The sequence below is a fragment of the Neopelma chrysocephalum genome, unplaced genomic scaffold, assembly GCF_003984885.1.
Source record: "Neopelma chrysocephalum unplaced genomic scaffold, ASM398488v2 Primary Assembly neopelma1_138, whole genome shotgun sequence".
Taxonomy (NCBI): Eukaryota; Metazoa; Chordata; class Aves; order Passeriformes; family Pipridae; genus Neopelma; species Neopelma chrysocephalum.
The window spans coordinates 4,642,045-4,658,510 of record NW_020897800.1 but is presented as its reverse complement, the minus strand read 5'-3'; the positions used below and the strand labels follow the sequence as shown (position 1 = coordinate 4,658,510).

Below are 16,466 nucleotides of genomic sequence, written 5' to 3'. Positions count from 1 at the left end.
CCAGGTGGGGGTCAGGCTCTGCTCCCAGGGAACAAGGGACAGGGAAAGAGGACAAGGCCTCAAGCTGTGACCAAGGGAGGTTCAGGTTGGACATCAGGAGGAATTTCTTCACTGAAAGGGTTGTCAGGCATTGGAAGGGGCTGCCCAGGGAGGTGGTGGATTCCCCATCCCTGGAGGTGTTCAAGGAATGGCTGGGCATGGCACTCAGTGCTCTGGGCTGGGGGAGAAGGTGGTGTCTGGTCAAAGGTTGGACTTGATGATTTTGGATGCCTTTTCCAACCATAATGGTTCTGTGATTCTGTGAAACCTCTTTCAGTTAAAGACTGTGAAACAGCATTTCTCCTGATTCATCCTGCTTGCAGCTTCGAGCACATCAACCCAGCCCGGACGTGGCTTGGTGGCACCACCCAGCAAACTTCAGGTTCATCTTGATGAGTGACCCAAAGCTCATCACCCCTCTCCTTGCACATCGCCATCCCCCTCACTCCCTTAAAACCAGCCCAGCCATTCCACTGCCTTTTGGAGCTGCTCTTTGGGATACACAGACAACAAGTTCCGGAACAGAATGGATTTTTATCATTGTTAAGCTCCCGGTGCCTGTTTCCCTGTCAGTGTAACAGGGCTAATGAAATGTCCCCACTGCTCATGGGCCTTGGGAGGACAATTAGGGCTGGTTCTCCACCACATTTGGAAGAGGTGAAACGCTGGTTGCTGTTATTTATTACAGATCTGGTTTACTTAGCACCGGGTTTATTGAGTCTGTCTCCCACTTGCAAACACCGACCACAGTTCCCAGCGCTGCTCCCGGTGCCAGGGATCCTTCCTGTTGCTGCTGAGTTGCCAGCTGGACTTGTTGTGGACTCCAGCTCAGGACAGTGGGCCAGGTTCATCCCTGGTGTAACATCATTGACTTTAATTAGGCTACGCCAGGGAGGAATTTGGCCCGCTCCGTTTGCTCGCTGTGCGCCCGTGCCAGGAGAAAGGCAGGGCGGGTGCCAGCCTGTGACAGCCCCGTTTCAGCGTGGGACAAGTCCCTGCATCCCTGTCTGCTGTGGGGCACCAGCGTCCCTGATGGGGAGAGAAGGGGCAATCCAACAGCAAGCTCATAACAGGGCATCATGTCTCACGAGGCTCCAGATTTCAGCTCCCCGTCCTCTTCCCCAACTGCCTGGAGGGGAAAAAAAGCAGGAGGGGGAAAAATGGGCAGCAGATCCTTAAATAGTACAAGGTTTGACTGAAAGCTGAAGAGCTGCTGCTCTCAGGCCCTTTGGATCAGACCCAATTCACTCCTTAGGTGCTTGTAACTGGCATCAGAACATGTGCTTAGAAGCAAAACCTCGTCTCCTGGTGGTACCTGCCTGCTTTACTCACAGCCCTGGGCAGGGCAATTTTGGGAGGCTCCTTCTCTCCTTGTCCCATCCCTTGCAGGGCCCTGGGTGCCACGGCCTCAGCATGGCCCTGGTGGGTGACAGTCACTGCCACAGCCTCACCTCAGTCACCCCCCAGGCAGGCCCAGGACCCCTCCAACACCCCAGCTCTGCTTCCCGTTGCCTCCCGCGCGCTGCCCGGAGGCGGCTGCTGCCCGAGGAGAGAATTCGGTTGCCTGGTTCAAAGCAGAGGGAAAGTTTCTGTGCTGGCAGATCTGGGGCAGAGTTTTAAGAGCGTCTGTATTTTCTCCCGCTCCCTCTGAAGCGAGGCACATCCAAGGATGCAGCCCCTGGCTTTCATCCTCCTCACCGCAGGCGCTGGGAGCCGCTCGCCTCTGAATCCGCTCTCCCGGCGCCACATTTCCTGGGGTGTTTTAGAGAGTGGCTCTGGCTTGCTAAATGCAGGAGCATTCTAAAATATCTATATGTGAAATTAGGTCTAAATGCAACAAAACTGTGGCTTTTGGTGCATCCCACCCACCCCACCCCCCCAGTTTGCTGGGATGAGCTGGATGCTGTGGTGGGATGACACGGATGCCCTGGTGGGATGAGGTGGTGCTAGGATGGGATGAGGTGGGAGCTGTGATGGGATGAGTTGGGAACTGTGATGAGATGAGGTGGGAGCTCTGATGGAATGAGGTGGGAGCTGTGATGGAATGAGGTGGGATGTGATGGGATGAGGTTGGTGCCCTGGTAGGATGAGGTGATGCTGGGATGGGATGAGGTGATAGTGGGATGGGATGAGGTGAGATGTGATGGAAGGAGGTGGATTCTGTGATGGGATGAGGTGGGATGTGATGGGATGATGTGGTGCTGTGGTGGGATGAGGTGGTGCTGTGATGGATAGAGGTGGATTCTGTGATGGAATGAGGTGGATTCTGTAATGGGATGAGGTGGGATGTGATGGGATGAGGCAGATGCTCTGATGGGATGAGGTAGGATGTGATGGGGTGAGGTGGGTGCCCTGGTGGGATGAAGTCGGTGCCCTGGTGGGATGAGGGGTGCTATGATGGGATGAGGTGGGTGTTGTGATGGGATGAGGTGATGCTGTCAGGTGCAGACAGAGGGATTTATCTGCGGCTCAGCCACACTCAGGTTTGCATCTCCCACCATTTCCTCTGCAGAGCTGCCACTCTGCTCATCCCCAACCCCTCTCCTCCGGGGGCTGTGAGGTCCTTCTGTACCCATGTCTGCACGTCCTGGGTTATCTGAGGACACGGGGGGCAGGGAGCAGCAGGTTTGATGACAGCAGGGACACGCATGGAAAAGCTGTGGTGCAAACAGTTGGAAACTGATAACTAGCAGTGATGCCTTTGCCAGGAGGGGAAAAAAAAAGCCTGTAAATTCACTTTGTTTTGATATTCAAATACTCCTTTCTGTGTATGTGCTAATGGGTATGCTGGTGTTATGGCATTATTAGAACAAAATATTCAGATGATTCCTAACAGGATTTGTGTTTCACAAGCTACATGGAAATGTTGGCTTGGAAACGGGGCTAATGTTAGGGGACTGTTTCTCTCTGGGGATAATAATTGGCCTGAGCAGCTCTGCAGGGCTGGAGTTTGGAGTGTGGGATCCAGATAACTTCTCCCGGGACAGGGCTCCAGAAATCCCTGCTAGACAAAACCTCCCTTCCCAGCATGGAAAGAGATCCCTAAATAAAGACCAGGAGGAGCCTCCAGCCCCTCCCGCCCTCGATCCCTCTTCCCCACATGCTTCCTAGCTCTGTGGGATATGCAAGGCTGTTCTGAAAGGACAGCTCTGCAGATGGTACAGCTGAACCTGGTTCAGCATTCCCCCAGCTCTCCTCCCAGCACCATCGGCTCCACACCTGGATTCTTCAGCCGAGACTGGGTCAAGGCTCTTAGCTCTGCCTTCCCACCGAAATGAGCAGCAAATCAATGCAGGCCTAATAAAGGATGATTGGGAATTGCTAATAGGAGCCTGGGAGGGCAGCCCTGCCTCCTGGAGCCAAGATGAGTATGGATTTTCTCGTGCCGGGGACTGTAAATGCTTTTGAATTCCCCAGGGAACCCCGGATGCTCACCTTCTCCCTTCACCCTCAGCATTCTCCTGCAGCCTTAAGAAAGGAGCCTGGTAAAGTCAATTACTCGGGTTAATTAGCTGGTGGTGGCGGGGAGGGTTCAGGTTGTTCCTGCCGGGTGGGAAGGAGTGAGCTGGGACAGGGTGCTGGGGGCAAGGAGCCCCGTGGTGAAGGGCATGGTCAGATTGGATATTAGGAAGAAATTCCTCACTGTGAGGGTGATGAGGCTCTGGCACAGGGGGCCCAGAGAAACTGTGGCTGCCCCATCCCTGGAAGTGTCTAAGGCCAGGTTGGATGGGGCTTGGTGGACGGTGTCCCTGCCCATGGCAGGGGGTGGAACAAGATGAGCTTTAAGGTCCCTTCCAACCCAAACCAGTCTGTGATTTTATGATAAAATTATCTGTCCTGCTCCTGCCCTGGACAGAGTTTTGTCCCCATCCCACAGAACATGTGGAGGGGCTGGGAAGGATAAATGAGGGCAGGGAATGGGAGCACAGCCTGGAAAGGGTCTTGCTGCCTTGGTGCTGGGCTTCAATTCTGGCTCCCGGTGGCTGCTCACTCCAGACTTGCCTTATTTATGGACTCGCATCTCCCCCACTCTTCTCCCTCCAGCAGCCACGGGCCCAGCACCCTGCAGCTCCCCATCACTGATAGATCATCCTTGATAAACACACTCCTCTGCTCTGCATTCAACAGCCAAACCCCTCCCGCCCTTCATGTTGGTGCTGCTGGGGGATGATGAATGAAATCCAAGCCGGGTTTGATTCATACGAGTTGTGTTCACCTTGCAGAACAGGCTGTCACCAAAAATAATAAACCTCCTTGTTTTAATGCCCGGAGAGGCTGTTGGACGAGCAGCAGGACGGGTTTAGATCCTCTTCCAAGGAAAAGGACGCTTTTGAGAAAGACGGATTGCGAGCCACGGGATGGCTGCACCATCGCTAAATAATAATTAGGGCCGTGTCTGGAGGCTGCATGGGGAGCAGGGACCTGCCAGGCCTCGTGTGGCACTGATGCTCTGGACAGGACAGTTCCTGACCCGTGGCCTGTGAGGTCTAAATGCTGTTGCCAAGAGCAGGGGGTTGGCAGCGAGAGGTGAGGTGACCTGTCCCTTGTCACCCAGGAGGGAAGGTGGCACCACCCCGGGTGCTTTGGCTTCCTGGGTCCTGCAAGGATGGTGACCAAGGGGGCTTTACCAGGAGAGGAAAAACCCTGCTGGGTGACTGTTTGCCCCTTGATTTCTATAGTTTATCACTTGAATTTTTCTCCCAGCACAGCCCTTCCTTGGGCTCATGCGTGCTTCCAGGAGGTTTTCCCTTTGGAGTAAATGCACCAGCACAGTATCCAGCGAGGCTGTATCCTCATCTTTCTCCTTTTTGGGCAGAACCTCAGGTCATGATGCCTGTCTCTGCCCCCCTCTTGGCCTCTTGGTCCTTCTCCCTTGGGATGCTCTGCTGTCTCCTGCCTTGGGATGTGATTCCCAGAGCCCCGTCCTCATCCGTGCCCACGGCATTGAGGCAAAAACGTGCTAATGGGGGGAAAAGTTAACCACGTTTATTGAACTGAGAAAAAGGTTGTTTTTATATCCCTTTATTGGAATATAAAGACAGCTTTTATAACCTTTTAAAGGGGCATAAAAGCAGCTTGGAGACTAGAAAGCTCGCTCCAGTGGAAGGCAGGGAAAAGGAAAGGGAAGGGGGTGGGGCAAACATTTGCCTTGTTCTGAGGTTGGGAGTAGCCAAGGGGGTGGATGTGGCTGCTGGGACCCCAGGTCCAAGGTGATTGTGGTGTCACCTCCCTCGGGGAGGTTTGGAGCCCTTGCTGGTGTTAACAGCCCTGGCTCTGGGCTCTGACACATGTTTCTCCTCTCCACAACTGCAAAGCCAGTTCCTCAGAGCCCTCCCAGGAGGGGCAGGTGTTGGACTTAATGAGCAAACCTCTTTTATTTCATTTTTCTCCACGGTCTTCTGTGAATAAATATTGCTTTGGCTTCGTTCCTCCTGGAATGAGGCAGGAGGGAGGATGTAAAGCTCTGGCTTTGAGGCTGGAGGGAAAGTTTGCTCTGTAACTGCTCCAGCCTCTCCTGTGACACCCAACCCCTCTGGTGGGACTGTGGGGCTCCAAGTGGACCAGCTCCCAGCCTCGGTGGCCCAGGAAGGATTGGCTAATTTGGGATCCGGTGCTGGCACACTCATGGATAGGGTATCCTCATTCCCTGCAGCATTCTGGGGGAAGCACCAGGGTGTGCTGCAATCCCCCTCCTCCATGGCACAGGATTCTCTGCCTCCCTGCCCATCCCAGCCAGCTGTGGTTGGGATGTGGATGAAAGCAGCACCTTGAAATCCAGGAGGAGTCTCTTTCCACCTCTTCCAGAGCTCCTGGACAGTGTCCTGAAAGCATTTGGCGTTGCAGGTGGTTAAAGCCCAACCAGCTCCTGCTGGCTCCCTCCTCCCGGGACGGAGCTGGATTTGCTCCATCCGGCAGAGGAGATCTGCCTTTTCCTTTCCCTTGTTCCCGCAGCGGTCGCTCTGACGCGACATTAAAAGAGGAGAGTGACCTTTCCAGCGCTCTCCAGCTCCGGGGAGGGGAGGGGAGAGCCGAGCCCCCGCACGCAGCAGGGCACAGCTGGAACCAGGATAGGTCGCCAGGCTCACCCGTCCCCGCGCCGTCTCCCGAAGAATCAGCTTCCCAGATAATGTTGCGGGCTGGAAAGAGGACGGGAGCAGGAGCAGCTGCTTCTAATTTCGCTTCCTGGGGAGGGAGGCGATGCTGAGAGCACCCCGCATCCTCGGCACATATTTTTCATCATTATAGGCAGAAATGCCAGAGCGGTGACAGATATTAATGCAGTTCACACCGGGAGAAAATCTTCTTTCCATCAGACTCCACGTGCAGCAAGAGGGCAGTGCCATTTGCAGCCCTGGGGAGGATGTGCTTGAAAGGTGACGTGTTTTTTACCCGGGAAGTTTTATTCCAAGGCAAAGTTCCGTTTGGAGAAAGGGGCGCCTGAAACCATCCCACTGGGGGTCAGGGGGTCGCTCCGTGCCCACACCACAGACCCGGGTGAAGGTGCATTTGCAGCAGTGCTGGGAATCAATCTGGATTTTGGTGTAACTCACATTCCCCTCCTCTGGTTCTGCCATGGCTTCGTGTCACCACTGGGGTGCCATATGGCAATTGCCCCATATGGCAATTTTGGTGACCTGGGGCCCCATCCTGCCCCAACCCACAATGATTCTGTGAGGTTTTCATCCTTATCCTGTGGAGAACTGCACCTTCTTGCACCCCTCAGCCTCCTTTTATTTGCTTATCCCACTAAATATTCATCAGTAACATTTAAGACAAAGGAAAGAGATAATTACAAGGGGAGAGTTTTTTTGCAGTATTAAAGGTTAACAGAATTCTTGGCATTTGTGCCTTGTCGATCTCCATGTAATTATGCTCATTTCCCAGAATTCAGAGGCGACTCTGCCTGTTAACGCTCAAAGATGGTACCCCGGGAATTAAATTTATGAGATCATTTCTCAAAATCTCCAGATTCAAACCAAGCATCTTGCTTAATGGCAGGACTATTATTAATATTATTCTTGGAATGCAGAGAGCCGTGAGGGTCAGAGGACCAGTGGCAAAACTCAAATTGATCCAGGCAGACAGCAAAGAGCCTGGATTTTTTTTCCCAAGGAATATACTCGAGCAATTTGGCAACTTCAGGGAAGCACGTTGGGTGTTGCAAAGGTGCTGTTTGAGGTAAAAAAGCTCCTTTTTGGCTGCGGCTGGGGGGCAGTAAAAAGGAATGATTGGACCTCCCCCCCTCGTTTTTGGGTGGTATAAACTGAGATATCTGCTCCTCTCTGGGGGCCTGGTTTGTGGGGATTGAGTGACTTTCTGGTAAGAAAGGGTTTGTTTTGGTGGGGACACTGAGCTGGAGGGGGGGAATGTGCTGGTGGAGCAGCACCAGCCAGGGACATTCATCTTTTTGTTTCTCCCTGCAGTTTGGGATGTGTGTGTGAGATCCAGACGGGCTGGGGAAGGCTTGGCTCGGTGTGCTTTGCTTGGGACCATCCCAGGAGAAGGCACAGCAGCACTTGGAGCTGCTTCTCCAAAGGGTTATCCAGGGTGGAGCCTCAGGGGGGTAGACTCTTGTGTTTTCACATTTGAGGGAGCTGTGCTGGAGCTCCATGGTGAGACCTGAGCAGTGTCTGGCTTTGCTTTTCAGCCTATTCAGCTTTTTCCCTTTTCACTTACTGCTGGATTGGGTTGTGGAGCTCTGGGTTAACGTCACACTCTTATAAAATGCTGTCACATGGTTAATGGTATGGTTTTATCCCACGTCATCAGCTGATCAAACTCTGCTGTGGGTGCAGAGAGAGTGCACAGGGTATTTTTTGGGTGTTAATACAGTGCCACAACCTCACAGCAAAGCCCCAAGAAAGAGATTTATGTAAAACCAATATTGATTTGTACCAAGGATCAATCCCAGTTCATAATTCTCACTGTGCCAGCGTGGCTTGGTGGCTCCTCGATCATTGTTTTAACTCTCTGCAGAGATGTTTGATGTTAAGACTGGATGCACAGAGGTGTTGATTCTTGAGTACGTGTATTGTGTTGGCTGGGCTGTTGGAAAAGGCCCAAACACTGAGGACTGTGGGAGGAAGAAGTAATCTTAGGGGAAAAGCCAGGCCTTGAGGGGTGCTGTGTATCCTCCTGATGTCGTGTCCAAACTGCAGCACTGCCCGGCCCATCTGGAGTGTACAAAGGATCACGGGATGGTTTGAACTGGAAGGGACCTTAAAGCTCATCTTGTTCCACCCCCTGCCATGGGCAGGAACAGCTTTCACTAGATCAGATTGCTCCAAACCTTGTCCAACCTGGCCTTGAACTCTTGCAGGGGTGGGGTGTTCAGCATCCTCGAGGATGCTCCCGTGTATCTCTGTGTTTGAGGGCTGGCAGTGTTGTGTGGGGTATTTTGGCTTTCCTTTTCCTCTGGTGGTGCATTCTCAGTCACCTATTTAGTTGCTGCAGGGTGATAAATCCCATGCTGGGTTTGCAGCACCAGCTTGGGACGGATTTGCAACCTTTGTCAGGGCACCTGGTCCTGCAGCCCCTTGACTGAGGCTTCGCAGCTCAGCCAGGGGCGCCCTGGAAGGAGTTAACTGGTGCTTGAAAATTCCGAAGTCCCTGAGCACGATGAGAGCAAGCGACAAACCCGAGCCCAGCAGTTTTTTAAAGGGCAAACAAAATGTTCCTTTTTTTACTGCGAGGCTCTTGGTGCAAAGTGCAGGCAGAGCAGGGCAGCGGATCCCAGCGTGGCTGTAGGGGAAGGCTCCCAAAAGCACATTTTATTGAAATTTAATAGGATGGTTACTGTAAGTTTATCTAAACCGCAGTTAAATATTAACAGCATCTCTAGCGGGGATTAATGGGGTCTCCTGCGCTGTTTTTTAAACACCGTGAAGTGCTGGGACTCACTGCTGCTTCCAGTGCGAGGGACGGAGGGCTGAGCGCCCCTGAGGATGCTGCTTGCATTCCAAAAACTGCCCTAGAAACAGCCCTGAACAGGCAATTTCTCCAGCTCGGAGCAGGGAATGCCTTTGGGGCGAGAAGGGCTCAAAATGGCTCCAGCCAAGAAAGGCTCTTAATCATTGTTTCTTAATTGGGGCCACCGTTAACGAGGGGATAAATGAGTCAGTGAGCGGAGCTGGAACCCGCGTCCTTTGTGGCTTTGAATGGTTGTAGACACGGAGGGCTCAGTTATTCAGGAAAAGCTCCCCCGGACTCCTGTGTCATTCACCTGACTAATGCCAAGAAAATTAAGCACTTTTTGTGCAACTCCGAGCTTCTTGGAGAATGATGTGGTATGCGATAGCACGGCTGGGGTTAGAAAATCATGTTTTCATTTGGAAGGAACGAGAATGTCTCGAGCATAAATTATGTTTCTGATCATATTTGGCCATTCCCGATTAAAAATAAATTTCCACTCTGGGGTTATAGATTGCCATCTATCAGCTTCCTGAAAAGGGAAAAAAGGAATTAAAAGAGAAATCTGGCTGTACAAATTGCCTTGCTATGACCTACTTATTGGAAGGAGGTTTTTTTTTTTGTTCTCTAGGAATGAAATCTGTTGGTGTGGGGAGGTGTAGCATTGTATGGATGTAGGTTTGCAGGGAAATATGAGGGCACAGGTGGATGAGAGGATCTTTAACTTAACCTGTTAAGTGAAATAGGTGGGAGAATTGTGTTAGATATTTCTGAGAAAGAAGAAAAAAACATGCAGCAATGGTGTTGTTTTACTTGATTGAAGAACTTTAACTGCAAATTTGCAGCTGGTTATCGGCCTTTGGGGCCACTCAGATCTGCAGATTAGCTGCTTAAGGCTTGGCTTTGCTGAAAAAGCCTGAGCGTGGGGCAGTGTTTGCTGAAGGGTCCTTGCAGAAGGAGCTTGCAACAAGCCAAAATCCATAGTTCTTCCTCGTGGGACGTTTTGGGGGCTGATCTGCTCTCTGCTCTGCCTGCAAGCCTCCCCCTCCCCGAGATGCTCCTTTGGGAAGCAAACCCACGGGCTCCCTCTCCTTCTAACCCCTTCTCCATCCAAGCTTTCCTCATCCTCCCTGCCAGCTCCCATCTCCCGGGGGGTGGAAACCCTTCCCGTGGCTCCATCCTCGCCGCTGCATCACTTCCCACCCATCCAGCCCTTGCTGCTTCTACCGCCCTGTTTGTGGTCTCGGCCAGGAGAGGGGGGCCTTTAGCCTTGCTGGGAAGGAGGAGGTTGAGGGGACGGATACGGAGATAAATATACACCTCGAGCGTGCCTGTGCCTTGCTCCTTCTGTTCGTCTCCTGCCTGTTGCTCGCAGCGGAACAGAAAAAAAAAAAAGACACTTTTACCTAAGTAGAAGAAAGGGAAGGAACTGGAAGCGAGAGGCTGTTTGGTGCTCGGATGGGCTCAGCCCGTGTGCGGCAAACTCTGCTGCTGCTGTGGTCAAAACCCAGCGAAGGAAAAAAGACTCTCTCATCCCCAGAGGAGGCTACAAAGCTCTCTTTCTCTCGCTGCTGAACCTTCACAGCTGGACTCAGTTGCTGGCTCCTCTGCTGCTGGAGCAACTGAATTATTTAAAGGAACCTTGATTTGGTTTTCTCTTTGCTGTTTTGCCGCGTTGTGTTTATTGTCTATAGATATTTTTATAGTCCGAAGCAATTACAGCTGTCAGGAAAGAGACGAGCTGTGACAGGCTGATTTATATGTACATTGGATGTATGCAAGGGAGGGAGGGAGACCAGGGATTCTGCTGGGCTTTAGTATGCAGGAGCATATTGGATGTAAATTCCTTGGGATTTTCAAACAATGCTAATGATGATCTAACAGTGGGCCAAATTCAGCCCTGGCAAGGGCTGAAACAGCTCAGCAGGTCACATTCTGCCCCAGCCTCGTATGCTTTCAGAGCAGGGAGATGTTTTTTCTCTTGATTTGAGATGCTTCTGGAGATCCGGGCCTGAATTCCGTGTTAAAAGGTTAACTGGCTGTGGTTATTGGAATCCCTCTGGTTTTGCTGACACAGGAGATGGTCTCTGCCCATCCAAAGGAGTGGCCTCTCAAAGAGCAAGCTCTTGTGTGATGGTCCTGTAGGTATCACAGCAGGGTCCTGATCCTTCCAGAAGTCTGGGATGCTGCAGCAATCAGCAGGAGTGGTGTGTTTTATTCTTTGCTGACTTGTACACCCTGGTGCAATCCCACAACCCTGCACAAAGGCTTTCACCCTGCCTCTGCTGCTCTCTCTCTATGCAGTGGGGTTTCAGAGACCCCTCCTGTGTGATTCGTGGCCCCCAAAGCATTTGCTGAATGCAGCGCTCACCTTCCCCCGCCAGATCAGCCAGCGTAGTTCACTGCAGGGATTAAACTCCTGCAGCCAAGGGCTGGGGAAAGCTGCTGTTTCCTCTGGGAAAACACAGGACTCGAGGCAGCACGTCCCACCAGCGCTAAATTCAAGGAGCAGAGAACCTTCAGACAGGGAAAAAGTAGAGAGCCTTGCAGAGCAATCCCCTTCTCGTATGACCCTTCAGCACGCACAATAATAATAAAGCTTTATTTGATGGAGTGTTTCCTCTGCCCGGCACAGCTCATAATGTTTTAGAGATTAAATAGCACAGTTAGTGAATTAAGCAGTAGTTTACAGGGGATTCGGAGACTCCGGGGATTAGTAACGGGCTATGGATCCTTTCACATCTAGGTCACCAGTTTGAATCCAGCTCAGGTTGGCAGCGAACTCAAAAACAACAAAAAAAACCCCCACACTGGTGCCGTGTAAAAGCTGCCGAGCACTCGCTGGGGAATGGAGGGAGGGTTTTTGGATAAGGCAAAGCAGAGGAGTCACTGGACACAGCAAGTGGGGGAGCCCAGTTGTCCCCCCGGGCTGGGCTGCTGCAGCTGAGGGGGTTTGAGGGGTGCAGCACCCCGAAAGCTGTGATTTGACTGCTGGCTCCAGGACTCCGTGCTCTGAGGATGCTCCCCAGCACCTTTTTACCAGCATGGAACTGTGCCTGGAAATATTAATGTGTTTAGCCACTAGTGGAGGGAAGGTGGAATTACTCGCCATAAGCAAATGTGATATTTGTTAAATTATGAGCTGATAAAAAGTACTCGGGGACTGTGCTGGTGGCTGGGGAGGAATTTGCCACTTAAGCTCACGCTGTGCTCACGAGGTGCAGGGGGCCAGGAGGACACGCTCCTGCCTCTCCTCATCATCACCTGGCTTGGGGAGGAAGGGGGGATGTTATCCCGTGCCTCAGTTTCCCCTCCTGCACAGCGGCTTTGCCGCCCGGGATGGGGAAGGTGCGGAGGTAGAGGAGGGCAAACGGGACGGTGCTGCGGGGCGCAGGTAAGCGCGGAGGGAGAGAGGAGAAAGCGGAGTGGGGGGTCTTGACATCCCCCCGCGAAGGGCGCGGCGCGGCGGGGGTTAAACGTGTGTGTCCTCCGTGCGCATCCCGCCCCGCTGCCTCCCGCCCGCCCGTGTGCGGGGCTCGGGGCGTGCGGGAGCCGAGGCGCCGGGCAGCGCTGGAGCCGCTGCCATGACAACCCCGGGGATGCTGCCGGCCGGGGCCGGGGTGCTGCCGCCGCCGCCCCCCCGCGCCCCCCCCGCCCGCCGCTGAGCCCAGCCGGGGGCTCCGGCAGCCTGACAGCCCCGCGCTCCGCATCCCGCCGTCCTCTCGTCCCCAGCCCGCATCCCGGCATCCTGCATCCCGCCTGGATCGGCCCCCCGACAGCGGGGCGGGAGGAGAGGAGCTGCAGGGCATCCCGGAGGCTTTTGCCCGCTGTGCCTTCTTGCACCTGGACACCTTTGCTAGCTCGCCTCGGGGGTGTTTTTTGGGGTTTTTACTGGTTTTTGGACTGCCCCCGCCTCGGGACAAGCGTGCGGGACTGGGGTACAGGCGGGCCCCCCCGGCGCCTCCTCGCCCAAGTGAGCCTCGGACTGCTGCCCGAAGAACCGGCTCGCCCAGCACCTTTGCCACTTCTCCTCCTCCTCTTCCTCCTCCTCCCCCCGGCCCTCCCGTCCTCCTCCCTCGCCCGAGGACAGCGGGACTCCCTCCGATGCCGCTCGGCAGGCTCAGCGCTCGCAGCCAGCCTTGCCGGGGGCTCTCCTGATCTCCGTGGAGCTCCGCAGCGCTCGCCCCGGTGGTTTTGCTCCCCCCCATCCCTCCTCTCCACCCACCCCTTCCCCCTTTTCGCCTTGTCGGGTGTGTTTTTTGCCTGTTGGAAAAGTCCCCGCTGCCCAGGATGGGGGTCGGTGGGTGCTTAGCCCTGCCCTGGAGGTGCCTGGTCGTCCTCTGTCTCAGGCTGCTCTTCCTTGTGCCCGCAGGAGTGCCCGTGCGCAGCGGAGATGCCACCTTCCCCAAAGCCATGGACAACGTGACAGTGCGGCAAGGGGAGAGCGCCACGCTCAGGTAGGAGCAGCTGGACTGGGGCCTCGGGGGGCTCTGGGGGGGGTCTCGGTTGCGCGGTGACTTCGGGGACGTGACTCGGTTCCCCCACGGGGGATGCGTCGTGTCGGTTGGCGACACAGGACGGCAGCGAGCCGGGAGATTGGAGTGCCAGCGGACCGGGCTCGGGCTCAGCCCCCACAGTTGTCTCCGAGAAAGTTACTGGGGGATGCAAAATAGGGGAGTGTGATTCCCTTTTGGCCCCCTGACCCACAGCGGAGAGAGGCAGGGGCTCGATTCCTGCTGTCGGTATCGTGGCTCGGGCACTTTGGCCGTGTTGGGTGCGGATAAATCCTGCTCTGCTCCAGGGGTGCCTTCCTGCGTGTCAGACCACCCCAACCTGGGGAAAGGGCGAGTTGTTGACCCCCCGGTGTGGTTTTGTTTCTTTTCCTCACGTTCAGACCTGCTGGGACAGGGAAGCTCAGGATGGGGCTGGCTCCAGGCAGGTGGATGCTCCGCTCCTTAAAACCCGCCTTGCTCCAGAGGCTCCAGAGGTTGATGCTCCCCGCCAGCATTAACTCCTTGGGGAGGGGGGACATGTGGGGCTGGGCATTGCACTGGGGTCCTGTCGCCTGCTGCAGCGACCCGGGGGGTGCAGGGGCTGCCAAGGAATCCGTGATTTTGATCAGCGTAACTTCTGGGACATCTTATGCCCAGACACTCGTCCCTGTCCTCGCAGCAGATGGGCGCAGTCATCCCAGAGGATGTTTGATAGGGACATTAAAAATCAAAAGGCAGGTTTTAATTGCAGCACTGGGAAGCGGCGCTTGCACCTCCGGCGTGCTCGGGAGCGACTTCCCTCCCCCGGAGCGATGCATAGGTGACACCAACATCTGCGGGGCCAGCTGGGCGTGTGCGGTGACACCGCACTCCTGCTTCGAGCCAGCCAGTGGAGCAGGGCCAAGCCAGGGCAGGGAAAAGAGCCTGAGGAGGAATTTCAGCAGGAATTTTCCTACAACTCGGTTGTTTGCAGCCAAATGTCTCGTCCCCCTCCCCGCAGCCCTTGCGTGTTCCCGGGAGGGAGCTGCCTTGTGGCCGTTCCTCTGGATTTGTCTTGCGTCATGGCACGACTGGGGAAAGGGGCTGGAAAACCGGTGGCCGAGGGTGAAGGATGGAGTGTCTCGCTTAGGAATTCACCTCGCTGAGCTCGGTTTAAAAAAGTAGTAGCTCCTTTTCTTTCCTGAATCACTTTGTCCTCCCAAGTGCTGAAAATCCTACAGATGCTGCCATGGGGGGTATCAAAGGGGGAGGGGTTTGGGTTACTGGGGGTCTGGGCAGCAAAATACATCTTTGAGGGTGGCAGCAGCAGGGTGGGTGCTCTGCAAACTTCCTGGAAGAGGCTCTGGTGGGGGCCTGCACAGGGTTTCAGGCACAGATTGAGGATCTCGGTCTGCACCATGGACCAAGGTGCTCTGCACTATGGACCAAGGTGCTCTGCCCTGGCATGGGGTGGTCACCCAGTGTCAGTGGAGAACAAAGAGAAGCTGGGGTGAGTCAGCAGGAGGGATTCTTGCCTTCTGACTGGGAGATTTGGTAGGAAAGGGAACAAATCCTGCCTCTGGGAGGTGGCTCTGGGGAGGGAGGGCAGCGATGTGTTATCACTCCAGAGCTGCCACAGGCACATCCCAGTTGAGCTGGGAAGCTGCTCTGGTGGCAAGGGATGTCTGTGTCCCTTGGCAGGTGCCTCATCCATACAAACCCCAGGAGACAGGCTTGGGATACGCAGACTGTGCGGATGCCATTCCCACTGTGCAGATGATATTCCTGCTGTTCTGCCCTAGAGCAGGCATTGCTCTTGGAAATTAATGGCTTGCTGCTGCCGCCAGCTCAGCACTGCCTTGGTGACAGAGAGGTGGAGGAGTGTGTCTTGCCTTGGAATTTTTGGGGTGTTTTCCTGCTGGTTTGAGGTGGGAGCAGCCAGCCTGGCGGGCAGTGGGGCATTGCTGCATCCCCTGGTTGGTGTCAGTCGTGCTGTGCTGTGGCAGGAGCTGGGAGAAGAGGAGCACGTGAAAACCAGCGGAAATCAAGGAGGAATGAATCTTCCTGCCTGCTCCCCTCCCAGCCCGGCGCACCCATCGATCTGTTGTGGAGGAGTTAACTTGTGCAGAATAGCAATGCTGCTACAAAGGCTTCAGCAGACCCCAACGATGCTCCTGGCCACCTCCTGCCCAGCCCTGCATGGGTGGCAGTCAGGGAAGGGAAAAAAAAATCAGGTCTAATCCAATCCCACTCATTTCCATGCAAGGTGGGAGGATGGGGAGTTGCAGCCAAGAATTTGGAAGGAGAGAGATGTTTCTAGAGGTGCCTTCTTGTTTTGTCACAGATGACAAAAGGGGCAGCAAGCTGAAAGCTCAGCAGCAGAAGTTGCTGCTTCTCTGAAGCACTTGGAAAGTCCTGTCCCCCCCTTTTCCTGAGGGAGAGAGCTTGGCTGTTGGAAGGAGGTTATTTTATCGGGGTGGCAGGTGCTGAGGAGCCCAAGCTGCTGTCGAGCAGTGGTGCCCTGCCAAGAGGCTCTTTTCAGCTCTGTCCCTCCCAGCAGAGTGAATTCAGTGCTGCAAAAGAAGCTGGATTGAAGGCTGCAAGGAGACTTCTCCATGGTAAAGGGCACAGGCTTTGCTCCGTGCAATCTGCTGTAGGGAATCCGTTTAGGGCCAGAGTCACCAGAGATGTTCAGATGTTTCCTTCTGTCTCATGATGTGTCTGCTGCAGGGTACAGACATGTCTTTGGTACCAGCACTTCAGATCACTGTATTAAATTTAAATCCATGCTTAGATGTCGAGTTAAAGCTACTATCTGGGATAAGAGGGGTAGGATTTGCTCCTGGACTCAGCAATACCTGCGGGAAGGAGGAGAAGGTTTGAGGGTGTTGGGACAAACAGCTTAGTGTTTTTACTGATGGATGTGTTGGTCTCTGATCTTGGGGCTGCACCGAGGGCTTGTGTGCCAGGGAAGGTGAGAGCTGGCTGCCCTGCTGGGTCTCACAAGGCCACATGGTGAGGATGAGGCTGATCTTCATCCTTCCC

General features: G+C 54.4%; 1 protein-coding gene across 7 annotated transcripts in view; it reads left to right on the top strand.

Moving 5' to 3' along the window:
- LOC113975537 (protein CEPU-1) overlaps nt 1-16,466 on the top strand; it is a 353,640-nt gene that overhangs the window by 200,976 nt on the left and 136,198 nt on the right. For 3 of the 7 annotated variants that reach the window (XM_027699666.1, XM_027699672.1, XM_027699669.1), the window contains exon 2: nt 13,322-13,406. In XM_027699666.1, coding sequence (XP_027555467.1) covers nt 13,322-13,406 — 85 coding nt within the window. Of the gene's footprint in view, nt 1-6,385; nt 6,414-7,818; nt 7,830-9,702; nt 9,707-12,817; nt 13,407-16,466 lie in introns of those variants that run through there. The other 4 variants (XM_027699667.1, XM_027699665.1, XM_027699671.1 and 1 more) reach the window with 3 other exon arrangements.